General features: G+C 41.5%; 1 protein-coding gene across 6 annotated transcripts in view; it reads right to left on the bottom strand.

Annotated features, from left to right (window-relative positions):
* ADCYAP1R1 (ADCYAP receptor type I) overlaps positions 1-12,325 on the bottom strand; it is a 138,053-nt gene that overhangs the window by 27,374 nt on the left and 98,354 nt on the right. For all 6 annotated transcript variants that reach the window (XM_088054310.1, XM_088054313.1, XM_088054318.1 and 3 more), the window contains exons 6-12: positions 12,213-12,248; positions 11,555-11,596; positions 9,749-9,852; positions 8,722-8,819; positions 8,111-8,243; positions 5,848-6,001; positions 707-767 (exon numbers count right to left, since the gene is read on the bottom strand). In XM_088054310.1, the coding sequence (XP_087910436.1) occupies positions 707-767; positions 5,848-6,001; positions 8,111-8,243; positions 8,722-8,819; positions 9,749-9,852; positions 11,555-11,596; positions 12,213-12,248 (628 nt within the window). The remainder of the gene's footprint in view (positions 1-706; positions 768-5,847; positions 6,002-8,110; positions 8,244-8,721; positions 8,820-9,748; positions 9,853-11,554; positions 11,597-12,212; positions 12,249-12,325) is intronic.

Below are 12,325 nucleotides of genomic sequence, written 5' to 3'. Positions count from 1 at the left end.
TTCCTTCTGCGAGACATTCTCCCTACCTGCAAAATGCAAGGGCTGAATGGACTTGTAAGAGAAATTAGAGCTTTCAGAGCCGGTGCTGTAATCCTAATAATGACACAACAGGGGTTTCTGGCTTGTTTTGCATGGAAGTAAATTATTTAATTTGTCTTAATGTCAAAATAGAACATTGGGTCACAGCACTGGCATTCCCAGTGGAGGAAAGGCTTTATTTGCTTTCCAGAGAGAGTCTGAAAGAACTAGGATGGAGCAAACCTGACAGAACAATGAGTTTTGTGGAAATTTTGCATCCAGATATCTCCAGTATTCAGCAAAATTAAAGCATAATTTTACATTCTGCCTGGGAAGGTGGTGGAGTCACCATCCCTGGATGTGTTTAACAAAAGACTGGACGTGGCACTCAATGCCATGGTCTGTTTGAGGTGTTAGGGCTGGGTTGGACTCGATGATCTTGGAGGTCTCTCCCAACCCAGTGATGCTGTGACTGAAATTCTGTTGTTGGATGTGGCACTCAGTGCTCAGGGCTGCGTGACAGGGTGGGGATCAGCCACAGGTTGGACTCAGTGACCTTGGAGCTCTTTCCCAACCTAAAGGATTCTTTCACTCTGTGGTTCTGTGCCCTCCAATCACCACATTCCTGTTGCACCCTTGCCACAGTGCTGGATGCAGCTGGAATCATTTCCCACCCAGCAACACCTACCCAGTGTCATCGAAGTGAAGCCTCAGCACTGCCCAGACAGTGACACAGATTGTTGGAGTACCTGCAGAGGACAAGAGAGTGACACATTAACAGTCCAGACACTCTTGATGTTCAGCAAGGAGCACTTATGCAACCTCTCCACTGAGCTTTTGTCTCCTAACAGCACTTGTGCGTGGGGTAATGCAATTTATTGAGTTAATTCAGAGCTCCAGAAACATCCCTCTCAGTCAGGGGTGGGACTGTAGCAGAAAAACTGGTACCAGGGAAGGATGATGCTGTGCCAGGTCATTATTGCTCAGTGTTTTACTGCATCTTGTTGCATGAAGGATAAAACAATGTCTGGACAGAAGAGAATCAACCACATCCGTGTCTAGAGCTACTGGAATCATGCAAGAATTGCAGTGCCAGATGTTGAGCTGGAATGGCACTATTGGAGTCTGTGTATTTTTCTGTGGTTTTGTTGTAAATGATTTCCATATGTTGCATTTTCTCTGTTACTGTGTAAATAACCAGTTTTTCCTTACTTATTCAACCAAAACAAATCCACAGACGAGAAGTTTCCTCTGCTCACAATTTTTTTCATTAAGAAAATACCAAAACAAAACAACAGATTCCAAAAAGAGAATATTGGAGTAAGGATTTAATTCCTATTTCAGACATTTCTTCACTTTCAAAAAATGCATACAAAATGTAAATTTAATTAAAACAACAAGAACCCATTGAAAAACCTGAATTTATTTTCCTTTCTGAAAACCCTAGAAGTGTGATTTTTTATTTTTTTTTCAGTGGAAATGTTTTTATAAAATAATTCATTTATGCAAGACAACCCTGGGTAAGTTGGATCTCCCCTGTATGGTAAATAAAATCTTTGACTAGAAACTGCTGACATCTGTTCAGGCACCACTGGAAAAATAAAGTGCTAAAAAGCAAACAAAAAAGGACCTTGATAACCCCAGCTCCCAGCAGTGAACAAGACTGTGGTGAGTTGACAGGAACAATTATATTTAATACATTTTGCAAGGCTGTGTTGATGTCACATTAATTAGTCAGTCGTTTGAACCCACTTAGATGAGTCTCTGTCTAATCATATTCCCACCTTCAGGAATAAAAATATCCCTGTTAGACCTGGGTGACTGATGGAGCCCTCCTCCTTTAAACAACCACACAGAGAACAATTTGAAAGGAAAATGACATAAAGAGATGAAATGACAGGCTTTGGGGAGAAGAAGTCATGCATATTTAATTTCAGTTGAAGTCTGCTTTTCTCACAGGTGAATACATAGAGAAAACCCTTTTTGCCCTTAAAAGAGTTAAAATTAATTTTTTAATATCAAACTTTAATTTTAATTTTATCAAACTAACTTTGAAGTACCAAATATTTGTCCAGGGAAGTAGTGAATGTCCCATCCTTGGAAGTGTCCAAGGTTGGGCTGGGTGAGGCTTGGAACAAACGGGGATGGTGGAAAGTGCCCAGGGAAGGGGGTTGGGAATGAGATGAATTTTAAGGTCTCTTCCAATCCAAATCGTTATATGATTCCATAAAAGAGGGGTCTCATGTATTTAGTTTCCTCTATATAGATTTTGCTGCTATGAATAGTGTTCCAAATCTGTAAAATGTGCAGGAAGGCAGAATTAGAACTAAATGTGTCATAAAAGTACATTTTAAAGCCCCACATTTCAGATCAGCTTGGAGTTTTGAACCATCTGCCCTATGAATGTACATATACTCACACCACTTCTCTCTACATCAAAAGATTTATATCTCTCCATCACCTCCTTTTCAGCTTCTGAGGAACATTAGAAAACAGACAAGCCCTGAAGGCTGAGATTTATTCCTGCTGACTTGTGCTGGCCTGAGTTGGGAGCAGGCATTGGCAGCTCAGGAAGGCAGCAGTGCATCCAGAGAATTCACCAGCACATTGCAGGTTTGGGAGGAAAGAACTGCCTGGATCAACAGAGCCGTGTGTGGCTCTGATGAATCCCCACAGGTGAGGACGCCGAGGTCTCAGCACATTTGAAGGAACAGATCAACATCCAGATGCTGCAAAGTGCTGAGCTCTTGTTTCCCTCTGCCTCACTGCAGCTCCCTCCCCACCAGCCCCGAGCTTTTGTTCCTCCAGGGATTGAATCCAGAGTCTGGAAGTGGCTCTGTTGGCTTTGCAAATCGCCAATTGCTCCCACCAAGTCAGGGGAACTGCGAGTCCAGCTGAAACATGCTGGAGATGAGAAAATAATAACCAAATAAACAAAAACCATCCAAATCTGGAGAGATTTTAATGGATATTATTGATGCTGTTTTGAATCTGAAGTGATCTGAGAGTTGTTCCCACCAACACAAGCTGGACATGGAGCTGATGAAATGAATCCAGAGGAGGCCACAGAGCTGCTCCAAGGGCTGGAGCCCCTCTGCTCTGGAGCCAGGCTGGGAGAGCTGGGAATGTTCACCTGGAGAAGGATCCAGGGAAAGCTCAGAGCCCCTTGCAGGGCCTGAAGGGGCTCCAGGAGAGCTGGAGAGGAACTGGGGACAAGGGATGGAGGGACAGGACACAGGGAATGGCTCCCACTGCCAGAGGGCAGGGATGGATGGGATATTGGGATGGAATTCCTGGCTGGGAGGGTGGTGAGAGGCTGTGATGGAATTCTCAGAGAAGCTGTGGCTGCCCCTGGATCCCTGGAAGTGCCCAAGGCCAGGCTGGATGGAGCTTGGAGAAGCTTGGGATAGTGGGAGGTGTCCCTGCCCATGGCAGGGGGTAGAATGGATGATCCTTAATGTCCCTTCAAACCCAAACCATTCTGGAGTTCTATGAAGTCTATAAATTGAACACAGCTGAAAACTAAATATTTTGAGGTTACATTACAGAATGAATCCATCTGTCTAGTTCATTCATTACAAGGACTGATTAAAAAATATTGAAGTCAGTTACTACCTGCTCGTTTTCAGTATTCTCACATCCAGACAAATCTACAGATATGAAAATTTTGCAAACTTAATTAAAGGAACTCAACCTCTGATTTATGTTCAGATTACAAAGATTTTACAATTTGTAATTTTGCATTGCTTTTTTTTCTAAAAAAAAGATCAGATTTTCATGTACATAAACCCCAATTTCTTCTTGGAAGCCCACTTTTATCTCAGCTATAATGTGATTATACGTCTGTGTGGTTCAAAAGGAACCCTGAGCACCCTTTCCAACAGTTTCCTTTCCAAAAGCCTTTTCCAGTAACCATCCATTTCCAACAGCCTTTTTACGACACAGATTGTTTATGGTTATTTGTTCACTTCTTTCTCTTTTATACCTTTTCTACCTCTGTATCTTCTAGAAACATTTTTTCTCCCTACTGTAGGGAGGCTTTGCCAGAGGAGATGAAAATTTTGGTTCGTGTGCAGCTGCTTCAGGAGGGAAAAACCAAAATTATCTGTTGATTTCTTGAAGGTTCAGGCTACCTAAGGATGTTTTTTCAAAGGAGAGTAGTTTAAATCATGGGGTTTGTGTGTAGACTTTACATATGAATATACAGGATTATTTCAGAAGTGTCTATAAATATAAAAATCAAGTTTAACCTTTCAGGGAACATTTTAAATTACTGTATTCTTCTGCATTCACCATCTGACTTCTGCACAAAAACCTCTGCAAAGAATTGCTTGCATTAACATATCACAGGAATCAATTTATATCCAGAAGGCCAGAATGAAAAATAATTGCCATGGCTATAACCATTTAACTGGCTTTTCTGAAATAAATCTTGTTTCTTCCCAGTGCAAGTTTTTATTTCCCATTCAAGTAGGACAAGCAGATGTGAATATCCTTTGGATACATTTCCAATTTAATTATTATCTGGGAGAAAGGCACAAATGAAGCCTAAGAAAATGGACTGGACTTAGCCTCGCAGATTTGATTAAGCTGAAGAAGTTGATGTTAAGATCTTATCTTGTAGGAGGCAATTTTCTGTTGTAGATTACACCTCTGCAAGAGATGTCCTCCGGATTTCAGTGCAACTCTGTTCACACACAAAATCACAGCACAGTTTGGCCTGCAGCGGTACTTCTGCCCCAAGACTAAAATTATAGTTTAATTAATAATCATTAATTATTATTATTAACATACATACATTAATTAATTAATTCATTAAAATATTTAAATTAATGTAGAGTATAATTAATTATAATAATAGTAATATTGTAGTAATAGTAATATATAATAATAGTAATATATAATAATAGTAATATATAATAATATAATAAAAAAAACCTGGTGTGGATATACCATGCATGGTTTGTGGAGTCATCCTGCACAGTGTTGGAGTCTGAGACACAGAGTGTGTGCCCTTGTCTCTGATGCCTGGCTCTGACATCCAGGAGAACACTGAATTTCATATAACATGAAATTCATGAGTCTGTTTCCGTGGTGATACATGAAAACAACTGTTAAAGTTAGATAGAAAAGCTGAAAGTGTGAGTGTGTAGATCAGAGAGTTTTCTTAAGTCACTGGGTGAAAAAGTTAGTTTACAGTTTAAGTTTAGAGAACAGAAAACAAGATGGAGGATTTACGGTGTTGTCTCTTTTCCTTCTTTCTTCTTCACGTTCTTCTTCTTCAAGAGGTTTTTGGGTAATAATGAGTGATTGGTTAGAAAAGTCCACAGTGCAGCACACAGGTGATGGGTCATTGGGTCATTAAGGAAAATAATATACGTGTCTATGGTTAATTGGATAAGAATGAGTGTAAAGATAAAAGAATCACATAGTTCGGGGCCATTTTGTGCTTTCAAACACAAAGTGAGCCACAAGGCCATACTGTACCATCAGAAGAAAATGAGCCAGATTGCAGTGAATTAAACTTGTGCAGAAAGTCTGGAGAGACCTGCCAAGTTTTGTGATAACATCCTAATAAACATGAGAAACAAGATCCTAAAAGGCTTTGGAGTTTTTGTCTTGACCTGGAGGACTGTGATAAATGGGATTCCCCGTGAGGGAATATCCCCAAGGAGCTCAGCTCAGAGGAGACAGAGAAATCCAGGAGTGGATAAAAAAGTACAGAAGAAGTGCAGCAGAATCAAAGAAGAGAAAAAAGAAATGAAAAAGAATTTTTTAGAAGAAGTTACACACAGCAAGACACGTTTGAGACCAGGAAGGGCCACGTACCCCAGCCGATGATCGTGTACCAGTAGAAATATCTCCTCTCCGGGAAGAAGGTTTCCACCAACAAGGTGAAGAGGTACAACCCCTCGATGAACAGCCAGAAGTAGTTGGACATGACACAGTAGTGAAAAAACACCATCACTGCTTTGCATTCCACCTGCAGAGGATCGAGAAGAACCAAGTTATTTCCCCACTGCTTCGGCCTAACAGAATTAAACGTTTTCAACCTCTCCAGATCTCTCAGTGGGAAGAGCTGGGGCTGGTTTTGCACACTTTTTATGGTGAAGGTTTTAATGAATGTGAAGAATGTCAGGTATCACTTAGACAGCAAAGCCTGCATGGGGAAGAAGCCAATTTTACCAGTGGGAAGTGGTCAAGGAGGATTTCAGAGCAGCTTGAGCATAATCTGTATTGCTGAGGGCTCACAGCCCCTGTGAGCACCGATTGCTGGACTTGGCCCCCTTCCAGGATTAAATGCAGGGAAGAAAAGGATCCAGCTGTGTACCGAGAAACCCAGAGAAGGATGTGAAATGGCAGGATGGCTGTGAAAAGCCCTGAGAGCGGGAGCTGAAAGGATGAACCCTCCTGTGTGCAGCTGGGAATTGCACTTCCTTGCCATCCATCATCAGTGTTATCACACAAGGACAGAAAATGGAGGTAAATGTGAGGAAATGTGAGTGATCAGATGTAAAAAAATAATGGTAGCTTTCATTCATGGGCAGGAGGGGGAAGGAGCAAACTAAAGAAAAATGTAAACTAGAAATGAAATTAAAATAAAATATAGGAATTGCTTGAAAAGGAAGTGATTTTGTTTAGGCTTGAGAAAAGGGGACTCGGGGAGTACAATATTGCTCTCTACAACTCCCTGGCAGGAGGTGGTAACAAGGTCAGTCTCTTCTCCCAGGTAACAAATCCTAGGACAAGAGGAAATTGGCTTAAATTGCATCAGGGGACGATTAACTTGGATATGAAGGAAAATTTCTTTCCTGAGAGGGTCATCAATCACTGGAACAGTGTCCAGGCCAGTGGTGGAGTCACCCTGCGAGGAGGTGTTTAAAAGATGTGGAAATGTGGCTTAGTGGTGGATTTGGTGGTGCTTGGGAACAGTTGGACTCAATTTTAGAGGTTTTTTTCACCCCAAATGACTCTGTGACTAAGACCTAATGTGGCAAGCTCTGCCCTGTGAGAATAGGATACACTGGTCTTGCCATTGCTGTGCCCTAGTGAGACACAATTAGTCCTACAAACGTAGGATTTTCCAACAAATCCGAGCAGATTCTGTGTATTAAATGGAAGCTCCTGCTGGAGGCAGTGATTATCTCCCACTTTGACTTCATCCTCTGGGCCAAATCTACCATTAAGGTGTTTAAACCTTCAGATCTCGAGTTTCTTCATGGAAGCTCTACCCAGGCTGTGGATCTGGTCATGAAATGGCTGATTTTAAATTATTTTTGTGCTTTAAGTGTTTCCAAACAAAGAGGAAGATGCCACCATTTGAAGAGCGGCAGGAAGAAACTACAGACCTGACATGGCTTCAGCTTTCTTGTGGAGAACTGAGAGCAAAAACTAGTTGCAATGACAAAGAAAAGGCTGACTAAGAAACTACACAGCTGCACTTGCCTTGTGGAAGTGACTCACAGGGAATTTAGCTCATAACTGGATAGATAAAGGAGAGCTCAGTTTGTAATTCTATCATAATTACACCCAGTGAGCTGATTTATAACAAATACTAGCCTTAAATATGAAAGGAATTGGGAATTACACATAATAAACGCTAAATGCATCAGTGAAAGAGCACTCTGCATGAAACTACATATTTTAGAGACAAAGAGGTGGGAAATGCTGATGATTTTCTGAGACTGTGACCATCAGGTGCATTCTGTGTCTGAATGGTCACCCTGTTTACACATGACTCTGCCTGACATCCAGAACAAATGAGGCTCTGGAGAAAAACCAGACCTTCAGAGGAAGGAAATTTCTTGTGTCTGCTCTCATCCCACCGACCACTGAGCAGATCTGGGAGAGGGAGGAACAATCAGGGCAGAAAATAAAACCTGTGGGTTTGTTTTGAAGGACACTGGTGGCATCACGAGATGAAACACCCAGTCTGGCTGTGAACTGGGAGAGAAGTTAAACACCAACCACCTTTCCCCCTAATAACTTCTTGGCTCATGATACTCCACAGCTTGCAGCTTGCCCCACTGCTTTTTGTTGTCTTGTGCTGAAGAAATGTAAAGGAGAAGGATTTGGTTTCAGTTTGACTCACCGTGGAGATAAAACAGTGGTTTCCATCCTGCTCAGCATAAAGAACCCCATCCTTAATGAACACAGATATTGCACGGAGGATGAATGAGACAAAAAGGTTCATGTGGATGAAATTCCGAGTGCAGTGAAGCTTTCTGGAGAGGAAAGAGGAAAGGAGGGGGGAAAAAAAAGAGAAATATAGAAGAAAACAGTTTTATTTCATAGAAATGTCACACTGGGCCTGGACACACTTGACCAGAGCACCTTGGTGCTAAGAATAGCAACATCTAAGCCAAAACAGTGTTAGTACTGACCCTAAACCTGAGAAAGAGGAGGATGTGGGGATTTTCTTGCAAAAAGGATGCAGAGAAACATAAAATAGGCAACAGAACAATCCCAATGCAGCTTGTGAAGTTTCATAAACCAGACCCACAGCTTGTCCTGCTGCATTTACACTTGGCTGAAATGTGACTTCTGGAGTGTGTCCAAGCCGGGGGAACAACTCAGCTAAAGGATTTCCCCCTTCTTATTCTACCTTTGGTGAGATAAAACCTTTAACTCTGTTTGGGGCAGCTGAGCTCCAGCTTCCTTCCTCCATGGACCGGACAGCTCCCTGCTCGTGCCCCCACTCACCTGAAGCGACACAGGATGACCATGGCAGTGGTGAGGGAAACCAGGGAGGTGCTGTATCCCACCGTGTACAGCGCCTTCACCGAGAGATAGTAGTAATCCTTGGGAGGCAAAAACCACAGGGTTAAAGGGTTCATCAGCAGCCACACACCTGCCAGCCTGCTGGGGAACCAGAGGCAGGGTTTGTCTCTTGGACAGCCTGCTGGGGAACCAGAGGCAGGGTTTGTCTCTTGGACAGCCTGCTGGGGAACCAGAGGCAGGGTTTGTCTCTTGGACAGCCTGGTTTCTCCTCACTTCCTCTGAGATCTCACTGTACATCAAGCTCTGCTCTGTGGCTGGGCCTAACAAAGCCTATCCATACATTTCTTTTTTGTAAGTATCTCTATGCAGGAGCTCACGACCTCCGGATAAGGGACCAATATGATTTCACAGCAGCCACTCATTGTTTACATTATACACTTATTTATACATTCTAAAACTGTTGTTCACATGATCTTTTCATTAGTGCCCCTCTCCTGTCCACGCACTCCTCAGGGCACAGGATTGGCTACAGTCCAGGTGTTCAACCACCCTCTGTTATCTGGCTCTTGTGGTCCTGTTATCTTGTTTTTTAGCCTCTTTCTTATTTTTAGAATAGCTTATGTCTCATCAACCTTGAGAAATTCTAGAGGGTCTGATAATAAACTCTAAATACGGTTTGCCTGGAGCACATCATGGCCCGAGTTGTTCAGATGCGTTACTACATCTGTAGAACAAAACCCAGCTGGCCAAGAGATTCTTTACCCACAGGGGTAGAATTGAGCAATTCTAGAAATTCCAAACTACATCAACACTGAGAGCTCATCTTCTATAAATACTCAATACAGGCCCAGGAAGGACTCAGATCTCACTTCTCCCAGTTTTATACCCATGTACATCTGATTGTTCGTTCTAATCACTATCAGAACATGACCAGAGGCTGGACAGAAAGCAGTCTGCTGCTTCCCCCCTCCCCCCTTCATTTGTTTTTAATTATGAGATTAATTCCCACCTGGTTATCAGACTCTGTTTCGTTCTCATCGAAGCCGCAGGCATCATAATAATGAGGGAAAGGTTCAGACCAGCCATCTTCAGTGCAATTCCTGCTGATGTCCCCTGTGCCAAGGGCAGGTGGGAATGTGACATCCCAAGAAAAAAACCCAGGACGTCCCTTCCCTCCCCCTGGTTCTGCTGGAAGCACTGTTTATCTGCCTATCCATAGGTTTAATTCTGGAAATTTAATAAGGTCGTTAATGATCCAGTCCTACAACAGCCACCTATGGATGGCTATTTCTACAGCTGGTCACCAGAGAGCAAAAAGATTTTATCAGCACATTCAGTGTCTCCAGGCCACTAAAAATCTCATTCCCAAATGGTTCCTAAACCAGGGATCAGCTGAATGTCCATTTCTTTCAAAAAGGCATCTTGGGAGTACAGCTTTGATGAAAATATCTCCACTCCATGTGGCCAAAGGGCAAGTCCAGTGCTTAAAAAAAGGCCCTTTGTGATAAAAATATCACAAAATAATGGTTTATGTCTGATGCACATGCATGAGACTGGTGAGAAAACACCACAATAACATGATTTTTTTGGTCCAGGTGCTGGAAGGCAGGCAGGATACTGTGGGATATCTCAGATAGCCATTACTTATCCATGGAGAGGCAGCTGCATTGCTCCCCTGTAGGCAGAGAGCACACATCCCACTCATTTATCTCCAAGTCCAGGGCTCTGCACTTGGAGTGGGACTTTGTGGGAAGGGTTTGCAGAAAACAAAGGAACATGGACTGGGAATCTCTTCCCCATCCCTGTTTTCATGGCAATGTGCTCTTTTCCACCTCCAGATGCCCAGGGTGGCCTCAGTTGGTGAATTCAGAGCTTCTCACGTTCCTCTGTCTATTAATTATTCCAATCCTGGTTTACAACCTTAATTTTAAGCAAATATTGGCTTAAATACCATAATTTTTTGGCTAATCTCATATAAGAACCAGCTCCTAAATGATTTCACTGACACATTTAGGCTTTAAAACCATACTGGGAATGAAGAGTTGGGGCAGAAAAGGAAGAATCTCCTGAAACTCTTTTACCTACAAAGCTGCCTGAGGTGGGACAGCCCCTGTGGGGCTCTTTTGAAGCACCATTATTCTTCCCATCATTCTTCCCAAAGCTCAGTGGCTTTCCTAAAAAATTAGGGATGGGCTGCTGCTGCTTTTCTTCCTCCCCAGCACAAAGAAACAGGCTCTAATTATCAAATGATCACACTTTTTGGAGTTTCAGTTGTACCTGGACCAAAACTGATGGAAATTTCCAAGTTTTGGGTTTGCTTTTTGCTATTAAATTGCACTGCTTTGCATTCTTACAGCAGTTTAGTCTCTCATAACCTTATTTTTAACCTTATTAAGAGAATCTGTTTGCCATCCATGCAGCAGAATATCTCTCTTTAATCACACCATTCATTTAAGAATATTGCATTACTCAGCAAATTTTGTTAAATTACTCTTGTACATTCATCCCTAGTTTTCTGTGGAAAAAAAGCACTGAATCATGGTGCTGACTTCCTTTAGCACCATTTAGTAATTAATGTTAAACAGGTAGATGTAATTTATAGCAGCACACTTCTTAGATTGCAAGGATTAACAGAGGAGGAATAAATTTTCATAATATTGTTAAAATTAACAGAGCAGAAAAAGTCATAACAATTAGAACTAATTAGAGAATAATACCAAAATTGCAGGGAAAAAAAATAAAAAATCTGAGAGCTTCCTTTTTAACAGAGATAAATTAAAAGAGAGACAAAAATTTCCATGGTTCTGTTTCTTACCTAGGAGAGACTGAGCTGTGCTTTCCAGCAGGTCATAATCACCTAGAAAAGTGGAAATTGGGTATGAAATTATTTTGATTGTGTTTTCTATTAGAGCCCAAACTGATCTCTGTGGAAATCAGTGAATGGAGTGCAATTGATTTTTATTTGTTTAGATCAGGCCCAAAGGCAATAAATACTTGGTGCTGTCTTCTCAGGAAGTAAACACAGCTTTACTTGAGAGTTTAAATCAAAGCTGAACCTCTAAATTTAGAACTAAAAACACATGCAATAAACAGGGGCAAAGTCTATTGTAAAAATATAGAAGTCAAATATTATTTCTATAGGAATTTACATTTATAATCCTCAGGTATTTAAATATGACCAGTTTTCAGAGAATTAATGACAATTTATTTCCATCCATCAATGACAATGAGCAGTAACTGATTGGTTTAAATAAGGTAGTTTAATTTTGTGCCTTTAGGTAAAATCACACCAGTTTATAGAAACTCATGAGATTTTTCACTTCACTTTTTGTGCAAGTATTACAGTTAAGCACAGGAATCACTGTCATTATGACTGATACACAGACAGCTTGTTAATAATCTGAAATTAACCTGTGCACACAATTTTTGGGAACAGAAGTACCAAGGATGTAGGCAGCACAACTGGTTCTTACCTGCATGGGTTTGCCCCAAATTATCCACTTCCCAACCTGAAATTAGAAGAATGAAAATAATTAATTCATAATGTTAATAGGCTGCAATTTAATTTTGATAAAAGTTTGACTCC

Source organism: Pseudopodoces humilis, chromosome 1 (genome assembly GCF_049639895.1).
Source record: "Pseudopodoces humilis isolate 2021_Gansu_Grassland_sample_001 chromosome 1, ASM4963989v1, whole genome shotgun sequence".
Classification (NCBI taxonomy): domain Eukaryota; kingdom Metazoa; phylum Chordata; class Aves; order Passeriformes; family Paridae; genus Pseudopodoces; species Pseudopodoces humilis.
Note: the sequence above shows the minus strand (reverse complement) of the source record. Positions and strands in the feature narration are given on the sequence as shown.